The following is a 24,366-nucleotide window of genomic DNA, read 5'->3' as shown; positions in this document are numbered from 1 at the left end:
AAAAAATAAAATAAAATTGTGAGTAATTTAGCGCGCGCAGTAAGGCAGATAGTAGTTGTAAATAAATCCCTTATTCATCACGTTTGCGTTCATTTATGCATCCAATTATGAGTGAGAATAGGTTCGATAAACACGAGATCGACAAACCATGGTTTATTTGATTATCAGGCCTGTGCAAACATGTTAAATTTTGAAAACCGACTATTCCCGTGCGCGCGTAGCGCTAGAGCTTTTGAATTTTTTACGCCCCTCCAATAGCAAGTATATATCCGTTTTCGAAAAGGTACCTTCTCAAGGCCTATTCTTGACAAAAAAATCAGTTTCAAAGATTATCCGGGTGTGGGTAGACGGGACCTTAGTTTTTCCAAATGATGAAACAATATTGTTTTGTAAAAAACCCCGTTACTAAGGCAACGCTGATTTTTATGGCGAACTGCATGTGGCATTCTTGCAGGTTTTTTATGAGTTCTTGGCATTCAGTTAATCTTGTTAAAATGTTCTCATACGAACTCTAATGAAACAATCAATTTTATATTCGACGAAATGTTTCAGTGCCATATTCTTCATTTGGATGTCAACAAATGGTGTCGCGCTTTTTACTTTTTTGTTTTGTTTCTGTTCGTTTGTTGCTATTTTTTTTTCTTCTTTTGTTTGTTTGTTGTTTTGTTTTTTGTTCAGTTTATTTTAAAGAGTTTCAGAGTGAAATCTATGAAATAGTTATAGCTACCATTTTGCTTAAACTCTTCGTCGAAGCTAAAACAATAGGTGACAACAAAGATTGTACTGGGAGCTCCGCTTTTAGGCGGTCTAGTGACCAACTGGTAAAAATTGTCGCTATCCTGAGTTAAATCCAAAGAACTGATTTTGACTAGCCCGGATCAGGTTTATCATTTTTAGGGGCGCAAATAGAGGAGGGCTATTTTTGACCGGCTAGTAACCGGCCTCTAATCGTGCGTACTCTGAAATGAGCCTCTTTATTTCATTGTTGTTTTTCGGGCCATTTGTATCTACATTTATTACTTTTTCGTTCCTCCATTGTGCCCGCGCTGTTTCAAATTCTATTTGAACAAGTTGTGTTTTCTCTTGAAAAATTAACAAAATCTTGTGTACATCGGTGTCATTTTCGAAACTGTTTCTCAAAAGAAAATGAACTTAATTAAACAAAGTGTATGTTTCTGTTCAAAGAAATTAACAAAATTCTTTGTACATTTTGTCAGGTTTTCAAGTGTTCTTTATTGTAGATTGTTCACTTGTTGTGTTGTTTTTCGATTTTTCAAAAAAAAATTTTATTTTTATCATCGAACACCTTGATATTTTGTTTGTACTGATAATTGAATATAGTTTCGTCACTGCGTCACATTTACAGGTGTTTCTCTAAATGAACATTCTTAATATATGTAGTTGTATAAGACCATTGAGCTTGACAAATGAAGCCAGATTTTGTCCAAATGAACAAATATCACTGGGAAATCGAGATACTCATCGTATCGTTTGAACGATTGTGCGGTTTTGACCCAACCGTGAAAAAGTTAAATACCAAAATTGTACGAATTATAGTGCAAATGTTTGTAGGTCTACGGATTAGAGTGCAAACAATTAATCCGTGTAACACTAATTACTAAATGGTACAAAATAGTGCCAATTAAACTATAGAAAACAATGGAATTTGCATGTAGTTGTGCTATTTAGTATTACTAAAGTTTCACGGTCATATTGTTTGCACTCTACTGAGGTCTACTGAACTTACTAATTTGTGCAAATGTGTGCAGTTTTTTACAAAATTTTTAATGAATATATATTGTATTGATTAGTTTTCCTATTTGCAGGTTGTTGTGTTTTTGTAAATTTATTTATTGTAATTAATAAGATAAAAGTGTGTATTAGATATCTCATTCCCTTGGGAATCAGTTTGCAAATCCCTATTCGTCCTCAGATTCAGCTTTCAGGGATTGATAAGCAGTTTCCCCTTGTTTTTTCCTTCGTCCATCAATCCATAGAAGAAGATTCAAGATGGCTGCGACCATTATGGCGAGTGCTGCATCCACTCTAAACGCCGTGCGAATATCAATAACCTTGATTATGACACCACCAATAACAGTCCCAAATGAAATGCCTATCCCTGTGTAGATGCCATTCATTAAACCTTAAATGAAGGAAAAATTTAAAACATGTAATAAAAATCAATTATATCGTTATAGCAAAATGCCTGTTCCAGAGTATACTATCCTTAAGCTACGGACAAACGTGCAACATAGTGCTCAGTGTGTTGTAGACAATCGATGTTGCGAGCCATGTCACACGACGCAATTTTGTTGCACATGTTGCTAATGTTGAGGGCAATTTTACACCGTGTATTCTCGCCTTTACTCCAAGAAAAAGCGCTGCCATGTTAAAAGTAAACTGTTTAAACTCGATTAATACAAAACAATTATCGCCGTTATGGCAAGATGCCCGTTGCAAATGTATGTTATATTTACTCCATGAAATAGCGCTGCAGTGCCAAGGTGGAAGTGAACTCATGAATATTTACAGAATTTTGAAGGCGTTGAATATTAATTCAAATCATGGCGACATGATTTTATCTCCAAGGCCAATCCAAAAGGGCGCTAAATAGTAAAGTATTTCATAAAAGGGGGAAAAATTGAACGGGTTAGAAATAAAAATTCCGCCCCGATTCATTATTAGCAGTTTTTATTCCAGATCAAATTATTTCATTTAACCGCATGTAGAACTTAAAAAAGATACATTTGTGAGCAAAGGATCATATCATATTCCTAAGTTATTTGAACTTGAAAACATTACGCCCCTTCTGTACTACTAAAAGGATCGCCTTTCTCGGCACGGAACACCGGACAAACCACAGGGATCCCAAATAAGTATGTGTTTAGGTTGAGAGTTAGATGTTAGTTAGGTAGTAGTTAGGTTAGTTCATGGCTCTTGCTCAGACAATGGCTAACCAGTTACTGATGCAGCAGTTTTCCCAGTGGAATTAAAAATCTTGTTCGAGAAATAACTACATAGTACATGTTTTAAAGAGTAATACGAGGATTTCTCTTTTTTTCACAGGACAGTAAAAATTTGAAACCATTTCAAATAATCAATTTTCGGCGATTAGAGATTCACATGTAACTGAATTCTGAGACATTCTAGCTAATTTCTTTGAGCCGGCTTGTGGAGCATAGCGACGCTAACTAACAGGAGTCGGAACCATGAATTAGGTTCGCACAAGGCAAACGGTGAAACGGTTGCACGCAACATTGCTGGCAAAAACATTTTCAAGAGATATCACAAGCGGTAAGGCTGCGTTCATTATGTATACCGCAGGGGGGGGGGGGGGTCACAAAATTTTTCAGGTGTTCAAGGGGGGATATTAAATTATTTTTGTAATGGTAGGGGGGATGCTGATTTTTCTGTCAACAACAAATGACTATTAACTAACATTTAAAACTCAACAAGAAATTTAATGAACAGGATAATTGTACAACACTATTTAGATAACATTGTAATCTTGATCATCATCATCATCTTCAATTTCATCACTATTGTCATAATCATTATCATGTAAAGGAAACACGTTATAGCTGTATCTTTGCCCCCGAAATTATTCAAAAATTATTCAACATCCGTAAACTATGTTCCTCCCTTGTTAGAGTCCTGTATACGCGTTTCCTTTACATGCCCCTACTTCCTATACGTAGATAAGGATAGTTGGTATTTAAATAAAGGACTTTAAACTTTTATTGTAAAACTTCCTGAAGAAGTGTACAGAGTTGTAGGTAACGCGTAGGAGATATAAGATAAAAAGTTTAACAATTTAGCATCCTAAGTGCTGCTCACTGGTTCCTTTCAAAAAAGTTTCAAAAAATTTGAAAAAAAAAATAGTCGTCAGTGAGGAGGAAATGGAAACCGATATTCCTCATCCAGTTCAGTATTTATCGCGATCAGGAAGACAGCAAGCTTTCGTTACCAGTCACCACAATGGCTTGCATAGGAATGTGTAGGTATCAGGACAAAGAAGTGTTTGTATTTAGGTATATGGGGGGGGGGGGGGGGGGGTACATTTTTTTCCTGCTAAAGGAGGGCGGGGCACAATTTTTTTTTACATTAAGTGGGGGGGATCTTGAAATTTTGGAGTATTTTTGAAATTTCCTCTGTCCCCCCTGCGGTATACATAATGAACGCAGCCTAACTGTCCTGTCAAAAAACCATTAACGCCAATATGTATTTCATTGGTTAAGGACGTCACGTTAATGCCACGAATAACGTTGCAGGTCGTTGCGACGCGATTAAACTTGCGCGCAACTTTACAGAAGTAAAAAGCTCGATTCCACTTCGCGCGCAGCCGTTGACAGAGCAATCTCGTTCCCAGAACCTGCGTTCCTCGTTATAGGTAGGCGGAAGCTTGGCTTCTGTACTGAAAAGAAAGCCTTTATGGTGAAAAATGGCAGACGGGAATTGAAGGAGGAGTGTGATACTGACCTTCAGCTGTTGATACAATACCAAGAGGACTTGCAACCATAGCAACGTAGGTGATTCCACACGCCCAAGTCAGGGATGACACTAACCCAACAAGAGAAAATAAAACAATGGCAATCCAGGGGACTCGAGCGAAGGAGAACCCAACAAAGACAACTGCATACACACAGAGCCCTAACGTCAGCGTGTTCATATACCCAAGTCTATTGATTATATGGTTTGAGAACATATATGTAAAGGCGTTGACGACAAAATGAAGAGACGTTGCCACGCCAATCAAGGCTGGACTAGTACCCAGGTCGTCAAGGAACCAGGGACCAAAATCCATTTGAAATCCATCGATAATGCCCAAGCCAATGACTGTTATCCAGAATGCAATATTTTTAACCCCAGAAAAAAATTCTTTAAACTTCGAAATATCCGATCCCATTTTCCTGATATCCACAGAATACAAATGTTTGGTGTTCAAAAAGGCAAGTAGGGCGAGAAAACTAAAGCCGAATAAAAAATAAAAGAGTATTCGGTAGTCTTTGAGTTCAATATCACAATAGATATAGACGTTTTGCTCGATGACTGCTCCTATTGTTATCGATGCTGTGCAAATTCCCAAAGACCCCCAGAGGCGAAACATTCCGTAGTTATTCCTCTCTTCGCCAAGTAATTCCATAACAGCGCCATCAAGGAGGCTGAGCATGCACGATGCAACAAGCTCACAAAACAATATTATTAGAAGGAATAAAACAAAATCCCTATTTATGTCATTCTGGTTTCTTATTATTTTGCTTTTAGGTCTACTCTGTCTCGTGTGGTTGCTTCTGGTGATGGCGTCACGTCTGGTTCGTCTCGTGTGTTTGGAGTGTATTTCTTTATTTAGTTCTCGGTGATTTTCTTTAAGACGATTCTCTTCCTCGTCTACCATTTGTTCTTCTAAGTATGGATAGTCTTGTACTTTTGGTCTGTGTTTGACAATCCTCATCCTTTTTTCATTATGTACTGGCCTTGGTGTAGCATCAAGATGAATACCACTGAAACCTTCGTATCCGTCTCTGCTAGTTGTTCTTTTTAAATTGAAGTCATGTGACCAATTTAGCTGCAAGTTCCGTTTTAAATCGACAATTCTACGTGTTAGGTTTGTGTCATTTTCCGAGTGTAAATCGGAGCCATTGCCGTTCGTTGACAAGCAATTTTGAGTCGGTGTATGAGCCAAAAATATCCCCAAATGCTTAACCGTGAATGCCAACAACGCAATAACCACGATTAATTTCCTTTTCTTGAATTTATCGGCTAAAAAACCTCCAATTGGAGCTCCTATAACCTGGATGAATGGTCGAATGCCAGTCAGAACTCCAACCTGGGCAGCGTTGAGTCCAACGTACTTAAAATATAAGGGCAAGTACACAAGCGTCGATCCAAATGCAGCGTAGAAAAACAAGTACACCAGCTTATACGTGCATGCCTCCAAGGAAGAACTTTGGAGAACTGCCGACAATCTTTGGGAAACAGATCTAGGACGACTTCTCGTACTTGAATTTTCCAACATGTTGACGGTTGAGCTTACTACTGACTATACGACTGCCGATACGCCTGAAGTAAGATACACCCAAAATATCGAATAATACCCCGGCGCTAAGGCAAGATACCTTATAGCACCGATTATCCGTTCTTCACTGAGATGCTACTTATATATCTGCTCTAAGTGCTTTTAAATGTTACTACCTTCAAAATAAACGGGCTGTTTTTCGTAAGTCTTTAGTCTTCAGTGGCGGTTTGTTAACTTCTAAGCTTTGTTCCTCTTAATCTTCGTTGCTCTATGCAAATCAAAGCAAAATCATTCAGTCGAGGATGGCTGACACAGTCTAAAGATTATGAACAAACCGAATGATTGTTGTATCATGAATAGAAAGGTGTTCTTATGATTATCGGTACCTTTCACTAGAGGCTCATCATGTTTTAATCCCTGTAAAGCAAGAGCTCACCTTGGAACTATACTTTAATACCGCTTATCAAAGTGGGTTTCCAGGCACCCGGATTCGATCTTGTGCATGTATGAAATTTTTGATAAATTTGCTTGAGTGTTCTATATATATATTTTTTTCTAGAATTAAAACTAGTTTTTTATGATGTGTTTTAATGTGAAATATGGATTTAAAGACGTTCTTTGTGACTATTTCTTTTTTCCTCGATTGTTCTTTGCCTCTTCCTTCCTTTTTTCCCCTCATTTCACGCTGGGTACATTTGCATTTCTCAAGTATTATAGTTTATTCCATTTTTTCTCTTCTAATTTCTCTATATATACTACTTGATACGTCGGGAACTGAACACCCTACTAGAAGCTACCTTTGAAATCACGCATGCGCACTGATGGAGCAGACTTTTCCAATTCTTTTTATTCATTGATTTAAAATAACCAGGACCATACTTCCAGACATCGAGTGCTGAACCGTCTTATGGACTTACGGCTACGCTGGAGATTTCGACCCCGACACCGCTATCCCGGGAGGAATTACAGACTGATCAGGAAGCTCGGCAAAAGCCTAAGGGAGAGGTTAGTCGGACCCTAGACCGTAGATTTTTAACCCCTTGCTATGACCAGCAGACCCGGTATGTGGCTTGTATCGCTGATTGGTAAAACATCCATGGTCACTCTTTTCCATGTGGGATACGTTCGAGAAACTAGCTGTGAAACACAAACTTTAGGTAAAAATCAAGATGTCTAAGAGATTATGCCAATATTATTCCTGATCAATACTGTTTTTTATTTCTTTATTTTCATTTAGCTATAACTTGTTAAATATTTTGCATGTTTTGCAAACTCTTGCGCTTGCAAAGCATCGACCGGCATAACCACAATTCAGTGCGCGCTGCAAAACCAAGATGGCTGCATACACACAGGAAGAGCTTCAGGAAAACTCACAAAACATCGCTTAAACAAACCGAAAGTAAGTCTTTTCTCCACCTCAATACCGTACCGCTGTTATAATATGCCTCTGGCATTGGTTAATTATTGATTTATACATTATTTATGAACAGATATTGATGTACTTTAGAAAGTTAAACATTTTGATAAAGAGCCAACCTTCATTTTTTCTTATTTCTTAATTCAATACGGAAATACGGCAAGCAGAATGTTGTTTAAAAACGATAAACACCGTTGCTAGGTTAACGCAGCTGCGTTTGTATGCATTCTAAGGCAAATTTATTAAATACATCGTTTGTAGTCAAATATCGCCCACTAAATGACTATGCATGGTCCCTCAATTTTGACAAGATTAGCTTGGGGCTTATACAAGCTTGAAACTTTGCAATATAGAGTTCATATGCTTAATTCGCTAGAGCTTTTTGTGATTATTTAAGGGGCAGAAAAACTGTTATTTTGTATGTCCACGATTAGCTGTTTTATATAGCTTTTAAATTTAGATGGTTAGTTAACATCGTAGCAAGTTTTGAAGTGATTGCATACGTTTTATGTAAGCAGGCATGTAATGAAAATTATAAAATCACATATCAAAAGGTTGATGTTTGCAGCCATCAAATATTGGCTTAATTAGGTCAACATTATTTATAAAAGCAGAAGAAGGGCAGAGGGCTGGTGCAAAATTATGTATGCAAAGTTTTCTCTTTCCTGACCCCATCCCCCTTTTTGTATTGAACATTTTTTTTAGACCGTCCACCTCCCTCCACAGACAGATAGAGGACTACAAAATTATTTCACCTTTTTGGCGCTAGCCGTCATGTGGTATAAATTGTGTTTGATTGTGTTACAGTCACCAAGCAGTTCGGACATTGTTCTCAGATTTCTGTACAAATGTACTGACTTTAATTGAACTATTTACTTGGTTTGTTTAGTTAGTTCTCTAAATACATATAAAATATCATTTTTCTAACTTGATTGAAGCTTTTCTTACTGCTCTTAAAAGAGCTAACCAAAGAAAATCTATCTAAATTTTCTCTTTAAACTCAGTGAATTCATATGGGAATCCGAGAGCGATGTCCAAACTTTTTGGTGACCGTAACACAATCCAACAAAGTGTTTATGATGTGACTGCTATCGCCGAAAAGGTGAATTGAATAATCTTCTCATAAATATATATGCCCCCTTTTATTTCTTGTAAGAAGAATATTGACCTACATGTACCCACTATTTGCACAATCTCCCCCCCCCCCGCCCACTTTCTAAATAATAAAAATAAAAATAATATTTATTATAGCCAGTCCCTTAGTTTGTGTGCAAGAATATATTTGTTTTACATATTACTGACACCAGCCATCTTAATGATCTCTGTTTCAGGGGTTACTGCCAATAGCTGTCACCTGAATATAAAATGAATTATAGCCCATTATAAAGATCTTACACCTACCATGGCCCTTACAGAAGAGAGTACCTTCTACATCCTAGCGCTATGTGATTATGACCCTGTACATGGTGGTGGCTCTAAAGTTGAAGAATCCATCAATGAAGCTCCTAGTTCTGCATTTCAGTTATCATTTACTTGTGGTCAGACATTTGAGGTGGTGGGGAGTGATATCATAAACTGGTGGCTTTATGTCAAGGGGGTCAGTGGACAAGATGAGGGATATATACCTAGCGTTTGTTTCGCACCTCTCAGAAAAGATATTTCAGCTGAAGAGTAAGTGAAAAAGTTATAAAAAAGTGAAATATAATTTATAAAATACTGCTTTGTTATTTTTTTAAAGACAGACAAACAGACTGCCAGACAGACAGACAGGCAGATGGACACACAGAAAAAAGACAGAAAAAAGACAGACAGAAAACTTTATTTAACCACGGTTGAAAAATATGAGCTACATTATGAATATAATTTAGTTAAAATTTTAAACTCTTTTACAAGTTTTTCTTATTTGATCAGGGTTAGGCTATCATCATAACAAATTATGCACAAAATCAACAATACAAGCACAACATCAAAAATGAAAGCAATTCCAGGGACCTTTACAGAAACACATGAATATTAAGGGAAGCACGGGTGGTGTAGCAGTGTGAGCGCTCGCCTTTCATCGATGCGACCCGAGTTCGAGTAATGCCGGGTTCGGTGTTGTATATGAGTAGAGTTGTTTGTTGGTTCTCTCCTGTGCTTTGAGGGTTTTCCGGGTTCTCCGGTTTTCCTCCCTCCACAAAAATCAACTCCTAAATTCCAATTCGATCACAGAATGAGGGTCACAGGTTTGTTAGCCACTGGCTATTAAGTGCTACCCTTGTGAAAAAAGGACGGTTTATACACAGTATATAGGCAAACCACAGGGCTCCCATCCCAAGAAAACTGCTTATTTTTACAGCTATGATTTTAGCTTTTGGTAACATGTGAACCAATGCTCTGATTGGATAATTCCAGAATTCAAGAGCTAGTAGAAGGAGGGACGCTTCTTATGTCACACATTAATACAGATGTTGATCTGCGCTTTTTTCCTGATGCTCCGAATCCCAAACTCATGGGAACGGTGAGTGACCTAATACATTTTTCTTAAAACTTAGTATGAAAGAATTGGTGTTTGAAGATTGAAAATAAATAATATGTGAATTTCTAATTAAAAGTACGTTGAGGTTGATCAGTTCTCTAGATGTTTTCCTAGGTATAAATTTTACAGAGAGTGTTTATTATTTTGTAGGAACGTTGCCCTGAAGAGACAGCTAATATATTATCGAAAATAACTTTTTGGTGGCTTAACAGGTAGGTGCTCATTATGTTACCATGTTCATCATTGCCAGCACTACCATATTCATTGATATTCATCAACATTATCGCCACTTCCACCACTACACCATCATTACAACCATATTCATCAACAGGACCATCATCACTACTACCACCACCGATATCATCACCATCATAATCACCACCATCATCACTACCAGCACCACCTTCACAACCATCGTCATCAGTACCACCACCACCACCTCACCCCACCATCATCATCTTTGTAATTCACCTTTTTGGCACTAGCTGTCACGGGGTATAGATTGTGTTACGGTCACCAAAAAGTTTGGACATTGCTCTAGAATTTCCATACAAATATACTGACTCTAAATGAACTATTTACTTGGTTATTGTTTAGTTAGTTCTCTAAATACAAGTAAATAATCATTTTTCTAGCTTGATTGAAGCTTTTCTTACTGCTGTTAAGAGAGCTAACTAAAAAAATCTACCTATATTTTCTCTTTAAAGTCAGTGAATTTGTATGGGAATCCAAGAACAATGTCCGAACTTTTTGGTGACCATAACACAATCCAAGCTAGTGCCGAAAAGGTGAATTGTTTTTGAAAATCATAATTTCAGCCTGATCATGAAAGGGTATAGAAAACCCCTAGAAACACAAGACTTATGGCTGCTAAGTGAACACAATAAATCATCCAAAATTGTTCCAAAGCTTCAACAGGAATGGAAAAAAGAGCAATCAAAAAGTAAAAAGTGAGTATAGCATTGTATTGTATAATTAAATTTATCCCACACCTTAGAAAACAACTAGTATTTTTACAGAAAATTTAGGTTGAGTGTTTAATGGTGCTGTTTGTCATGATGATTTGTTGTTCAACAGCTTAATTTTGTACATTGTCATGCAGAATGCCAGATGTCTCAAGGTGGTTTGTAACATGTTCAGCTGATAAGATAACGCTTCACTCAAAGCCTGAGCATTGTGATTTTGATATAATTCTCTGAAGAATGAAATTATTATTAATTGTCAATTTGCTGTATAGATCTGTCTCAGGTGTAAAATGGCTGTAAAAAATTGTTTTTCCTTTCCATTTTTAGATCAAAGAAATACAAAGTCCAAACAGACACAGAAACAGCACATCTTAACATGGAAACAGAAGAAGTAGCTGTTACCTTTCCTAGCAGTTCTGAGAAAAACCGTTACCGCCCTTCACTAGTGAAAGCATTAGTAAGGGTATTTCTTCCCTTCTTTTCAATTAGTATCTTACTTAAATTGGTCAGCGATATGCTTATTTTTGTGCAACCACAACTGCTAAAGTGAGTAGGAGATACTTTAAACAACATAGCAAATGATCTTTTGAAAGAAGTTGAATGAAATTCTGAATAAATGCAATTAAAAGTTGAGATTTGATGATGCATGGATAGTGAGTGAAAAGACATGTACAAGAAGATGAATCAAATATGATATTTTAGTGTTTTTTTTGCATCTTCATTGTCTAGTTTTTATCATTTTCCATGTGTTGAGTACTGGTATCAATAGTCCCCTTCACAGTTCCCTGCGCCATCTTGAAAGGTAGCCGTACCTTTGCATCGAAGTAAGATGAACAGTGAGCTTGCAATGATATAGAGACATGTGAATAATTGTCCAAGGTGTTAAAAAAGGTCTCTATCATTGCAAGCTCACCATTCGTCTTGCTTTGATGCAAAGGCATGGCTACCTTTCAAAAAGGTTCTGGGAACTGTGAAAGGGACTATTCTGAAAATGCATTTAATCAGAATTTCATTCATTCATTCATTCTTTGATTCTAAAATTGTCAGTGGGTGGGGTTTCTGGTCATTGATATGACATTGATGTGCTATGGACCTTTATCAAACAGCTCCTGACCATGCTTATCCCTAGGAGAGTAAAAGCCTTTTTAAACCAGTGTAAGCTTTCCTGAAGTGTTTGAGTGTGCAAATGCTATGGAGGGAAAAACATTTTGTTGTCTAGCTCAACTGCGGGAATAGCCAGGGGCAGATCTAGGGGTGGTAAAATAGGTGACTACTCACCCCCATTTTGCTCAAATTTCTCAGTATAGAATTAGTAACAGTCACCCCCTTTTTCTCAAATCCTTTGTAAAACCTTCATAATTGTCACCCCCCCCCCCCTCTCTAAATTTCCTGGATCCACCCCTGATAGCCCACTGTGCGAGCTCGCATGCAATTTGAGACTCTCCCAAATCTAATTGTAAAATGTGTTGATACTCAGATTTCTATTTTTTGTTCTTCTCAGGGTTCTAATAGAACATGCAGAAGATAAATCCAGTCCAGACTGGAAGGGTTATGTTTACGTTCTGGCTATGGTCTTGGTTGCTATCATCCAGTACACCTTCTCACAGCATTCAATTCATGTGATGTTTGTGGCAGGTATGCGAGTGGGAATAGCAATCTTGGGGATAGTCTATTCCAAGGTAAAATATCATGCTTCAAGTTCTTGATGTTCTTCTTGTAGGATGCATGACCAAGAAAATATTCAATCTTCAGACCTGCTGGTCATTAATTTTGTTCTCAAGGGCTTTCCTCTGAGTTCTTGGTTCTTTCAGTTTGGTTTCCTTCCTTCCTCCCTCCCTCCCTCCCTCCTTCCTTCCTTCCTTCCTTCCTTCCTTCCTTCCTTCCTTCCTTCCTTCCTTCCTTCCTTCCTTCCTTCCTTCCTTCCTTCCTTCCTTCCTTCCTTCCTTCATTGAGTCAGTCAGCCAGTCATTTTATCATTCATTTATTCATTTACTCTTAGCCAAATATTTGCAACAGTTAGAAGATTAATTATGGGAGTCCTTGCAGCTACTGTAATTTTGATTATTTTCCTTCAAGGCTCTACAACTCTGTAATAGTTCACGGAACTGTTCCACAGCTGGTGAAATCCTCAACCTCATGTCAGTTGACTCTCAGAGGCTAGTTCAGCTTGTATATTCACTAAACCAAGTGTGGTCGACACCTTTACAAGTGTGTATAGCTATATACTTCCTATACATCACCATGGGTGCCTCTACCTTAGCAGGCGTGGCTGTGCTATTATTGCTTATTCCAATAAATATTCTTGTTACTCGGTTTCAACGTCGATTACAGGTATACAAAGATGTGATTTTAAAAATGTAAATATTACCATCATTTTGGTAATTGATATCAAAACTGTTGTTATCATCATCATTTGTCATCATCTTCACTGTCTTCAAACATCAACATCATCATCACTGTAATCATCATTACCATTATGATAGCATACCACTATTGTCGTCATAACCATCAACATCATCACCAGCATCAATACCATCAACATTCCATATTCCATTTTCCACAGGTTAAACAGCTGCAGTACAAAGATGCTCGTGTGAAACTCATTAGTGAAGCTCTCAGTGGAGTTAAGGTAAGTTTGAGCTTTCATTTAAGCAGGCTAATTACAGTAAAAGATAATACTGCTTAACATTCACCCCAAAAACATCTGTCCAGTTGATCTATCTTGTTTGCCATCCCATCCTCACACATCGTCCCTAATTTTGCATTGGCCCATATCTTGACTTTTTCTAAATCAAATAGTCATGACGCAGGTGCTTCATTGGATTGTGGCATGGTTCCCGTGGTAAATACCTTTCTTCAGGATCTTTAGGCATCGCCCCCCCCCCATTCCTTCTCCAAGTTCATAAACTTACAAACAGCTCTTCAGACATCTTTTTTAATCCTTAACTTCTAGGTTCTCAAACTTTACGCATGGGAAGAATCTTTCATTGAGAAGATTTTGGAAGTTCGCCGACAAGAAATACAATACCAAAAACACAGCATGTATCTTACATGTACGCTTTTCTTTTTCAACTCCTCTGCCCCGATGCTGGTGAGTAATAATGTTGGTCTGATAATAACCTTAAGAAATAATAAGAATTTTACGTCCTAATACGTGCAAACTTTATTTCCTACTGATCAAATGCGCTGACTAGAAGTGTAACAAAGATGTTGTAGTTCCGAGTCTATTGTTAATATGATGATCACTCAAGGATGCAAGATTACTACTCTACTGTTTGATGAAACTTTTAAGTTGCAAAAAAGGCTTCAAAATTTTCTAGATACCTTGGCTGAAGTACCCTCTGGGTTGATCTAAGTCAGTGCACGACCAACTCACAGATCAAACCCTGAAACAACCTCTGGGCTGATGTAAGTCAGGACACGGCCAATTCACAGATCAAACCCTGAAACAACCTCTGGGCTGATCTAAGTCATGGCACGGCCAACTCACAGATCAAACCCTGAAATAACCTCTGGGCTGATGTAAGTCAGGGCACGGCCAACTCACAGATCAAACCCTGAAATAACCTCTGGGCTGATGTAAGTCAGGACACGGCCAATTCACAGATCAAACCCTGAAACAACCTCTGGGCTGATCAAAGTCAGGGCATGGCTAACTCACAGATCAAACCCTGAAACAACCTCTGGGCTGATCGAAGTCAGGGCATGGCTAACTCACAGATCAAACCCTGAAATAACCTCTGGGCTGATCTAAGTCAGGACACGGCCAATTCACAGATCAAACCCTGAAACAACCTCTGGGCTGATCAAAGTCAGGGCATGGCTAACTCACAGATCAAACCCTGAAACAACCTCTGGGCTGATCTAAGTCAAGGTACAGCTAACTCACAGATCGAACCCTGAAACAACCCTCTAGGCTGATCTAAGTCAGGACATGGCTAACTCACAGATCGAAATGAAATTTAGCTCGTTAGCTTTGTACGAAATTCAGCCAATTAACCATATGACATTATGGCCTTGAAGAACTTTCTTGAAGACAACGTTTCTCGAAAAAGTCGAAATGCTTGTTTCTTGTGCGTCTATTGCATACACGTTTTATTTAAACGATTTGTCATTTAACAGTGTATCTCTCAGTAAATCTCAAGTATACCTAGGATGCTTTAATGATTCTTTGTTTTCAGGTGTCTCTTGCCACATTTTGTGTGTACACATTATCAGGGAACGAGCTGACAGCAACTAAAGCTTTTGTAGCGATATCTTTGTTTAATATTCTTCGCTTCCCGCTCTCTGTGTTCTCTAGAGTTGTTGGGAATATTATACAGGTGAGAATGATCCTAATGTATAGTTATGGGTACCCTGTGTCACCAGCTGATGAGGGGGGTTGGGATCGAGGGGATGGGGGTTGGGGACTGGAGATAACAGATTTTGTCATCCCAATTTTGTGATCATAAAACCCTGTAAGTTAATGGGGACGGTATAGCATTTGTATCTATTCTTGGGGTGCATTTTACGTCATAGCCGCCATGTTGGTTGATGATAAAGCATTCCTCATTAGTTTCCCTTGTTAGATCAACCAATAGTTGCGCATTACGGATATGTTGTGTATGGATGCTGGTTCGGGACTGCGAATCGCTGAAACTCATGGCATATTTATATATTTTATTTCAGGCACAAGTTTCCCTTGCTCGGTTAAATGACTTTTTGAATTTAGAAGAGAAAGATCCTGAGAATGTCCTGCATGTCATGCCGGAACATGGTAAAAAGATTTTATTGTTGGCTCCTGTCGTTGTTGTATATTGTATGTTGCTGTCATAGGGGTGACGATGGGTGTGGTTGAGGATGGGGGTGGGCGTGGGCGTGGTTGGGGTGAGGGGAGAGGGAGAAGGAAAGTGAGGGTGAAGTAAGGAAGTAACGTTTGGGAAAGGAATGAAAAAAAATTGGTTACTTCCCTTCGTTGCTGACCCCTCCCCCCCGCGCGAATATTCTTTTCATCATGTTATGTTTATAATTATTCTCAAGATAATACAACTATTTTATTTTTCAGTTCATGCACAGGCAGTTCACGTGGAGAACGGAACCTTTTCTTGGGAACAAAATGGTCAACCTGTATTAGAAAAGTGAGTTCAAGAGCTTCATTACACCCCATTTTCGTCATTACGTACGAGACCCAGGAAACCAGAACGTGCGTCATATGACGTGTCAGCACGCCGGCCTGTCTGTAGAGCGCGCCAGTCTGTCTGAACTGGAAGCACAGAAGGCCTAGCGGTGAGAGCGCTCGCCTCTCACCATGCAATGCGACCCGGGTTCAAGTTCCGTGGGGCTCGATGTCATATGTGATTAGAGTGGCTTGTTGATTCTCTCTTGTGTTTCATAGGTTTTTCTCCGGATTCTCTAGTTTCCTTCTATCCGCAAAAATCAACTTCTAAATCCTAATTGGTATTTCAGTGGATGAATTGCCCACTGTGTCTGTGGAAAGCCACTGCTGAATCCCATTTCATTTATAGAGCCCATCACCTCTCACCCACCGCACCTTGCCTTTTATACACAATAAAGTGCTTGTTTTTTTTTTAAGCATAAATCTAAATATTACCAGTGGATCGCTAGTAGCAGTAGTTGGACAAGTAGGCTGCGGCAAATCTTCTCTATTATCAGCTTTACTGGGAGAAACAGAGAAATTGGATGGAATGGTCTATGTTAAGGTAACAGTGACTAGAAATCGGTATCCCTGTGGTGGGGTAGATACAAATCCAAACGACATTGTTGGTAAGATCGTGTCATATATCGAGTAGGAAATCGTAGAGGCAAACAGCGCAGAATCCAAAAATCATTTCCAGGTATTGACGTACCGTGCCGCGACCATGAAAATACCGTTCGCCATCACTTTGAATCGATAAGAATTAAATTGAGATTGACTCAAAGGATAATGTAAATTTCGTAACGCTTTCGTGGTCCAGAGGTTTGTGGGGCAGAATAAGGGATGTTATACAATAGAGCTTTTGATCTCACCCACCCTCAAATTCAACCCCTCAATTCCATGTGACAAGTTGATCGTCAAGATTCTGGATGATCGTCAAGAGTCTTCGGAACTTCTGAAAGGTGAATGAGGGAGAGAGAATTTTTGTTCGTCCACAGGGCACCACGGCATATGTTCCCCAGCAGGCCTGGATTCAAAATGCGACTGTGCAGGAAAACGTCCTGTTCGGTAAGATGATGGACACTAGACGGTACAAGGAGGTTATCCGCGCATGCGCCCTACAACCTGATCTCAAGGTCCTGCCGGCAGGAGACTTGACAGAAATTGGCGAGAAGGTGAGGGTTTAGTTTTTCTTTAGCATCGGGTTTACGCCACCCGTGTTTCCCATACCCGCCTGTCTACATACAGTTACCGTTTGTTTCTTTACTAAAAGATGCTACAAATGCAAATGTAAACGACGTGATATACTACTCTCCCCAGGGCATAAACTTAAGCGGAGGTCAAAAACAGCGCGTAAGCCTGGCACGAGCCGTGTACTTCAACGCTGATGTCTATTTGTTGGACGATCCGTTGAGTGCTGTAGATTCACACGTGGGAAAGCATATCTTTGATAAAGTACTAGGGCCGACTGGACTCATTCAAGACAAGGTACGACGTGTATCCATCATTTGAGTATTTTTCGTTGCGTGAAAACTTTAAAGTCCAAACGTGCCGTGTCGTTCTGTGCCAGGTTCTGTGTTCGAGGATTCTGATTGGATGAAGTGAAATCTCGCGCGCTGTGATTGCTTTAGAGGATGTCGTTTATTCCTTACCGTGAGTGAGTGTGCCGCGTGCCGCTCCGTTTCTTAGTCATACCACATCAACTCTTGCTAGAGCAGAATGTTTACGGCCGTGAAAAACTTGCGATACGAACGTGATGTGATGGTACTATGTTCGAGCATTGTGATTGGATGAGCAGTGTCAGACCCAACGACCTTTTGCTTTCTAAACGGAGTAGTGAAAGTGAGGGAGGCTCGGGTCAAACGTCAAACTTCACATGAGCCGAACCTAATTGAAACAATGGATAACAAGGTGGTCTCCTCTGATGTCTTTAGGCTCGATTCGGGAAGTTTGACGTTTTACCTCAGACTCAAGTCTCAGCTGAATGCAATTATCACTTTTGCAGTTACTTTATAATTATTTCATTGCATTTTTTAGACGCGTATCCTCGTAACGCACAGATTGCAATACTTGCAGCATTGCGACCAGATAGTCGTACTACAGAATGGGAAAATATCCGAGGTAAGCCTCATGCAATGTTAATTATAGTTTATAAATAAGAAAAGCGCAATAAGAATTCATAAAATTCTTTTTCTCTTTCAGATCGGTACGTACAATGAACTGGTTGCTAATCAAGGAGCTTTCGCTGAGTTTCTTAATACTTATAAAAATGGTAACGGTAACGGTAATGGCAAGGGATTCGCTGGTACTGCAGGCAAACATGAGGCTGACTCAAACGGTATGACTTGAAAGACCATGGTTACCAGAGGTCTTCTTTTTCTTTATCTTTTTCTTTTTCTTTTTCTTTTTCGTTTTCTTTTTCGTTTTCTTTTTCGTTTTCGTTTTCGTTTTCGTTATCTCTTTCGTTTTCGTTTTCGTTTTTCTTTTTCTTTCCCTTCTTCTTTTAATCACACAGTGGCGGATCCAGGGGAGGGGTGTAGGGGGTGCGCACCCCTCCCTTTTTCAACTCTGTGACCCTACTTCGAAGATATCCAATGCAAAATAATGTTTTTTCCCTTTGATTCTAAGGGGTGCACCCCTCCCTGGGTTAACTTTGTGCGCTGCACCCCTCCCTGAACAAATTCCTGAATCCGCCCCTGTCACAGACGTTGACGGACGGCGTGGGGCTTCACGGCTTCCCCCTCGAAAACCCATTAAGAAAAAAGAAAAACCTCTGGGAGCAGGGTATTGAAAAGCTTTCTCGTCTTTGCCTTGCTAAAGAGAAAAGCATTTATAGGAAAGTATTTATTCATTGCCCTCTTTCATCTTGCAGTAGGGAAAACACCTAGGAGCAGCCAAGCCAAGGCCGGCGCAAATACCCTAAAACTTCCAGGGTTCAAAGAGGTCGAATTGTCAGCTCGCAAAGTAACAAGCTTTCACCATTTGAATATGAGTGGTTCTCACCATGACATTGGTCAGACTAGAGGATCGCGCGCTAAAAGCGAAACAAACCTCGCTACCAACTTGACACATAGGGATCCTCTGTTGACACGTCGGCGAGAAACCCGATCACCGCAGCACCACAGCAAGGCTAGTGTACCTCGAATGGTCTTGTCAATGGAGGGCCTTGTGTCGTGCCCCTGTGAGGCGGATTTTGCTTCTAATGTATGTGATTTAGGAGAGCTCGAGTCGAGTGAAGATGACGTGGTAGTGAGTGCAGATGCTAAGAAGGTGGAAGTGAAGGAGGACGAGGAGGAAGAAGAAGAGGGAGAAGAAGCTGATGACAAATCGAAACTAACTAGGATTAGTCCCAGGATGCGTGACGAGAAGAAGGGATTAGGGCGGACAACGACTGTTGAACGAGCACAAACAGGACGGGTAGGCATCTTTATATCATTTAAAATATGTTCGTCTCTCTCTTTGGATTGGTCGAAAGATAACATCCGTTATATTCTCTAAGGATATTTCTTAGTCAAAAGACAAAGATGTCATGTGGCTATGTTGATGGTCAGTATTAACAGTGTTATGGGAGAAATCCTTTGTTAAATAGACCCCATGCATATGACATCAAAGCTGCTCAGCTTGGAGGACAAAACAAAAGAATTTCAATTTTATAAGAATTGAAAACCTATTGTTATGTCTTCCAAATTAAGCTGCATTTCGACGTGCTGCAAGGGGTCTATACCACCAACATGGCCGCCATCACGTAACGTGCAAACGAGATATAGGTAGGCGTATGATGACATAATAGGCCCTTTGCAGTTAACGGTCACGTGTCTGTACTGGTGATCAAAATGTTGGTTTTTATATTAAATTGGTGATTCTTTTTAGCTACTTGTAAAGAACTGAATGAAACGATGTGTAACCAGTGTGTCACAAAATGCAGTTTTATTACGATCTCTCGAAACAGGTTGTAGAAAGTTTGTTTGCTCACCAGTATATTTCACCCATGGGAATCAAGATGTTCATTTATTTGCTCTCAGTGAATTAATCAGCACGTGATTACTGAGCCCCAAAGGGCCTATTATTTGCGGTTGATTGTTACTTAATTTGCCAAACAGAAATCAATTGGACAATCCAACAATGCAGTGACAAAAACCGGTTGGCACGATAATCATAATTTCACAATAGCAATATATATAAACACTGCTTACACCTCACTATAACTTTGTTGTACCAATCTTTTTCAGGTCAAATGTTCTGACGTCCAGGCGTACTCCAAGGCTTTTGGCTTGGTCCTTTTCTTGGTCTGTCTGTTCCTTATTTTCATTTCCGAGGCTTTCATTGTATCATCTCGTATCTGGCTAGCCGACTGGAGCACGGCCAACATCACGACTACTAATACTCGAGACATGTACATTGGCGTGTACGGTGGCTTAGGGCTGAGCCAGGCTGTTGCTCTGCTATTAGGAGGATTCCTTCTTTCAAACGGTGCCACCAGAGCATCTCGTGGACTCCACAACCATCTTCTTCTAAACGTTCTACGTTCACCAATGTCATTTTTCGAGACCACCCCCCTGGGGAGGATTGTTAACCGGTTTTCAAAGGACACGTACATGATTGATGATGGTATACCGCGGACACTGATGATGTTTTTTCGAATGTGTCTCGGCGTTGTTGGTACTATCTTTGTCATTAGTTACTCCACACCTCTATTCCTGGCCTGTGTGGTTCCTCTTCTAGGTCTCTACATTTTTGTTCAGGTAAGTACTTTTAATTGGACTAATTAAGGAAAGCACGTAGATGTTGAGCGTTGGTAATGCGCTGCCTCTCTCCACTGTTTCCATGGTTTCGATTCCAGACTCGCCATCATGTGAGTAGAGTATCTTGCTGGTTCTCTTATGTCACGGCTTCGATGGTTTTTCTCCAGGATCTCTGGTTTTCTTCCCCCCACAAAATTCAACTTCTAAATTCCAAATCTATCATGGAATGAGCGCCAATCAAGACGACGATTTCTAAAGACATTACTATCTATTATTACCCAGCTACTCTCATCCCCCTCCCCCCCAACGAAAAATATCCAACATCTTCCAATATTTTCATATTGCCTGATTTGATGTGTTGTTCTCACCCTTGCCACGAGGGTTTTCTCCGGGTTCTCCGGTTTCCTGCCTCCGTAAAAATCAACATGTGAGTTGAGCGTTGTATGTAGTAAATATAGAATGTAGTGGTAGTGCATTTGGAGGGAACCTCGGGAAAGAGCCCCGAGCGGGAGTGGTGGTTGTAAAATATAAGTTTTTTATATAAGTTTTTGTCACCTAGGTAATATTCTAGTATTAACTTGTCGTTACGATGGAGAGTAGGTGCCTGGCAAAGCGGTAGGCGATGGCAACTAGCTGGCAAGAGGTAACCATGGCAACCAAGCCACGGGTCAACCTCGGCACCTGTCACACTGCTTACACAGTGGAAGTAAACTACTTACCTTGTCCAACCAGAGGAGGGTGGGCGGGGCAAAATCGCGATATGAAGGCAATGGCTAACAGCAACTCAGCTACAGCAACCACGAGGCCTTAGGCAGTAACTGCGCATGCGCAAGTCTCACACCGCTGGCCAGCACTCCACTCCCAGTTAACTTGCTTAAATTTAACCACATTTTCTTTTTTTTAGCTTCCAAACGTCAGTGCATTTGCAAACGCTTTTACATAGTGTTTTTTTTTTTACATCTTGTTCGTTAGCGAGTATATATTGGATCCTCTCGTCAGCTACGCAGAATCGAGTCTGTGACCCGTTCCCCTGTCTACGGTCATTTCTTTGAGACCATCACTGGAACCAATGTGATACGAGCGTATGCCCAACAGAAGCGATTCCTATTGGATCACCACTACAAAGTGGATGCGACACACATGGCTAATTATCCTTATATTTGCTCCAATAGGTAAGTCTTAAATACTTATGTCAGCGAGCTTTGATCTGTTGTTTGGTCATATCTAAAGCAAGCTCCAGCTAGCATATTCATCATCGTCATCGTCACCATCAGCATCATCACCGTCAGCATCACCATCAGCCAAGCATCACCACCATCATCATCATCATCACCATCATTATCATTCTCACCATCATCATCATCACCCTCACCATCATCATCATTATCATCATCATCCTCACCATCATTATCATCATCCTCATCATCATCATTATCGTCAGCATCATCATTATCGTCACCATCATTATCATCATCCTCAGCATCTTCTTCACAATCATCACCATTATCATAATCATCATCATCATCATCATCACCACTACACAATTATCAACATCATTTTTTGGTTTGCCATACAACCCCTGTTCCATGTGAGCTAAACTTTAGTCCACTAAAACGTCATGCTGTTCTTTAGATGGTTAGGTCTTCGATTAGAGTTCATAGGTGCACTCATTCTCCTATTCGCTGCCTTATTCGCTGTCCTATACCGTGATTCTCTTCCAGCTGGTCTGGTTGGGCTTTCCGTAGCCATCGCATTGCAGGTAAGAATATTGCCTTTTTATACCGTCTTAACACTGATATAGGATTTAGCAGACCAAATTTGGGAACGTTGAAAGAAACTCTCCGCGTTAGAACCCCCCCCCCGTTTTCAAAAAGCATCAAGAGACATTGAGTTTTACCCCTCCCTTCTCTGGGAGGGGAGGGGTGGGTGGGTGAGATGCTTTTCCTTGGAAAAATCTTTCGAGACCGTCATACCAATTTAAATGATTTTGAATGGAAAAGCTAAATAATAAGCTCTTTTTTTAATCTTAGGAAAAATAGTCCCAAACTTTTTTATATCTATTTGAAGAAGTTTATCTTTTCTACAGATTACTGGAGTTTTAACGTGGTTGGTTCGGATGTCCAGTGAATTGGAAACGAATATTGTTGCTGTAGAACGAGTCAAGGAATACTCCCAGACCCCGACCGAGGTAATCCCGTATATATTATTGAGATATTCTTCTGGGCCAGGTTGTTCGTAGGGTGAATAGCGCTATCCAACGGATAAATCCTTATCCAGTGCATTAGTAGATCAGTGCTGTTATCCAATAATTTTTTCCACTGGATAAGATTTTTCCTTCGTACAACCATGCAGATCCTGTATTCTATTGACGTCTGTTATAAACATAAACGCTTGAAAATACCGCTACAACATATTTAAATCTAGTTACAGATAGATAGAAGTTTTGCAGAAAGAACACGTCACGGATACCTTCCCAAGTTTGTCTTACCAGCATACGTTATTGTTATTTTAGGCACCCTGGATCATCCCTGGTTACCGTCCACCTTTAGAATGGCCTCAAGAAGGAAATATTGATGTAGATGGTCTAGGACTGAGATACAGAAATGGTCAACCTTTTGTACTGCACAATGTATCTTGTCAAATAGATGGTGGAGAAAAGGTAAGAAAAACCCCTAGCTTCTGCGGTTCAAATCAGTGATGCAAAGTACAAACACGAACACTAAGGAAACAAGGAACATTCGAATATTTTGCTCGAGTGAATGTGTGCGAGCGCCCCTCGTTGCTGCTGCATGGGTAGAGGTATAAGAACAATACATGAGAAGTGCCATTGCACAACCAGACGTCGAATCTAACAGCCTGCTTTATGAGATCCCTTGTCCAACCACACCAGCCAAAATGTCATCACGCACCCAGTTATTGAAGTCGAACCGCCGGCTTTACCAGAGTCCTCATTGATGCAATATTAATCTATATTCTTTCAGGTCGGTATCGTTGGGCGTACGGGTGCTGGTAAATCTACATTGTCTATGGCACTGTTTCGTATTCTTGAATGCAACATGGGGAAAATCATTATCGATAACATCGACATATCCAAGATTGGTTTACATGATCTGCGCACGCGTATCACCATCATACCACAGGTATGTTCATGCTTTTATAGTTTTTTTTAGTCGACGTTCAATTTATTTGTCATCTTGTCCGATGAAAGCGTGGCAAGGTGACATCAAAGCAGGACGACTCGGTCTTTTTCACTAAGTCTTTTGTTTCCTTTTTTAACGGGACACCAAAAACAAGTGAATTAGCCCAGTATAAGTAGTTTTCACCATACCTTCGTGTAAACGTCCATGACACGACGCAACACTGAAGTGGCTTCCCTCAAAAATCGTTATCGTATGATTGGGAAATGTACCGTACTGACTTACGGCACGTACACAGTACGACATGCCGTAACATTGAAATGGTTTCTCATAAGAATTGGTTATCGCATGAGTGGGAAACGTACGGTAGATACCTTCACATAGAATTAGATTCACTTCATGTTCACGTTAATATGCAATCAACCCGCCGCAGTTAA

General features: G+C 39.9%; 2 protein-coding genes across 3 annotated transcripts in view; one reads left to right on the top strand and one right to left on the bottom strand.

The window, feature by feature from the left end:
- Nucleotides 1-959: 959 nt before the first annotated feature.
- Nucleotides 960-6,494, bottom strand: LOC116303145 (major facilitator superfamily domain-containing protein 6). Of its 2 annotated transcripts, XM_031712625.2 has the most exons (3): nucleotides 6,403-6,494; nucleotides 4,480-6,284; nucleotides 960-2,143 (listed from the first exon to the last, which is right to left on the bottom strand). In XM_031712625.2, the coding sequence occupies exons 2-3, from the start codon at nucleotides 6,014-6,016 to the stop codon at nucleotides 1,920-1,922; spliced, it is 1,761 nt and encodes a 586-aa protein (XP_031568485.1). In that variant the 5' UTR covers nucleotides 6,017-6,284; nucleotides 6,403-6,494; the 3' UTR covers nucleotides 960-1,919. The 2 variants fall into 2 exon arrangements, with proteins under 2 accessions (XP_031568485.1, XP_031568486.1); XM_031712626.2 differs by having other exon boundaries at nucleotides 4,480-6,494.
- A 780-nt stretch (nucleotides 6,495-7,274) lies between these two features.
- The window catches only part of LOC116303132 (multidrug resistance-associated protein 1), a 20,713-nt gene continuing 3,621 nt past the window's right edge, over nucleotides 7,275-24,366 (top strand). The window contains exons 1-25 of the mRNA XM_031712609.2: nucleotides 7,275-7,415; nucleotides 8,765-9,104; nucleotides 9,828-9,933; nucleotides 10,102-10,163; nucleotides 10,770-10,901; nucleotides 11,244-11,462; nucleotides 12,418-12,595; nucleotides 12,993-13,247; nucleotides 13,480-13,545; nucleotides 13,870-14,007; nucleotides 15,098-15,238; nucleotides 15,585-15,672; nucleotides 15,961-16,033; nucleotides 16,489-16,615; nucleotides 17,049-17,225; nucleotides 17,371-17,538; nucleotides 18,088-18,171; nucleotides 18,253-18,388; nucleotides 18,923-19,467; nucleotides 20,280-20,792; nucleotides 21,765-21,964; nucleotides 22,425-22,551; nucleotides 22,879-22,980; nucleotides 23,305-23,451; nucleotides 23,774-23,932. Coding sequence (XP_031568469.1) covers nucleotides 8,836-9,104; nucleotides 9,828-9,933; nucleotides 10,102-10,163; nucleotides 10,770-10,901; nucleotides 11,244-11,462; nucleotides 12,418-12,595; nucleotides 12,993-13,247; nucleotides 13,480-13,545; nucleotides 13,870-14,007; nucleotides 15,098-15,238; nucleotides 15,585-15,672; nucleotides 15,961-16,033; nucleotides 16,489-16,615; nucleotides 17,049-17,225; nucleotides 17,371-17,538; nucleotides 18,088-18,171; nucleotides 18,253-18,388; nucleotides 18,923-19,467; nucleotides 20,280-20,792; nucleotides 21,765-21,964; nucleotides 22,425-22,551; nucleotides 22,879-22,980; nucleotides 23,305-23,451; nucleotides 23,774-23,932 — 4,212 coding nt within the window. The 5' untranslated portion in view covers nucleotides 7,275-7,415; nucleotides 8,765-8,835. The remainder of the gene's footprint in view (nucleotides 7,416-8,764; nucleotides 9,105-9,827; nucleotides 9,934-10,101; nucleotides 10,164-10,769; nucleotides 10,902-11,243; nucleotides 11,463-12,417; nucleotides 12,596-12,992; nucleotides 13,248-13,479; nucleotides 13,546-13,869; nucleotides 14,008-15,097; nucleotides 15,239-15,584; nucleotides 15,673-15,960; nucleotides 16,034-16,488; nucleotides 16,616-17,048; nucleotides 17,226-17,370; nucleotides 17,539-18,087; nucleotides 18,172-18,252; nucleotides 18,389-18,922; nucleotides 19,468-20,279; nucleotides 20,793-21,764; nucleotides 21,965-22,424; nucleotides 22,552-22,878; nucleotides 22,981-23,304; nucleotides 23,452-23,773; nucleotides 23,933-24,366) is intronic.

The sequence above is a fragment of the Actinia tenebrosa genome, unplaced genomic scaffold, assembly GCF_029948245.1.
Source record: "Actinia tenebrosa isolate PJP-AT-01 unplaced genomic scaffold, QUT_ActTen_1.0 PGA_scaffold0__85_contigs__length_37466705, whole genome shotgun sequence".
NCBI classification, from domain to species: Eukaryota; Metazoa; Cnidaria; class Anthozoa; order Actiniaria; family Actiniidae; genus Actinia; species Actinia tenebrosa.
This window is presented reverse-complemented; position numbering and strand designations above follow the sequence as displayed.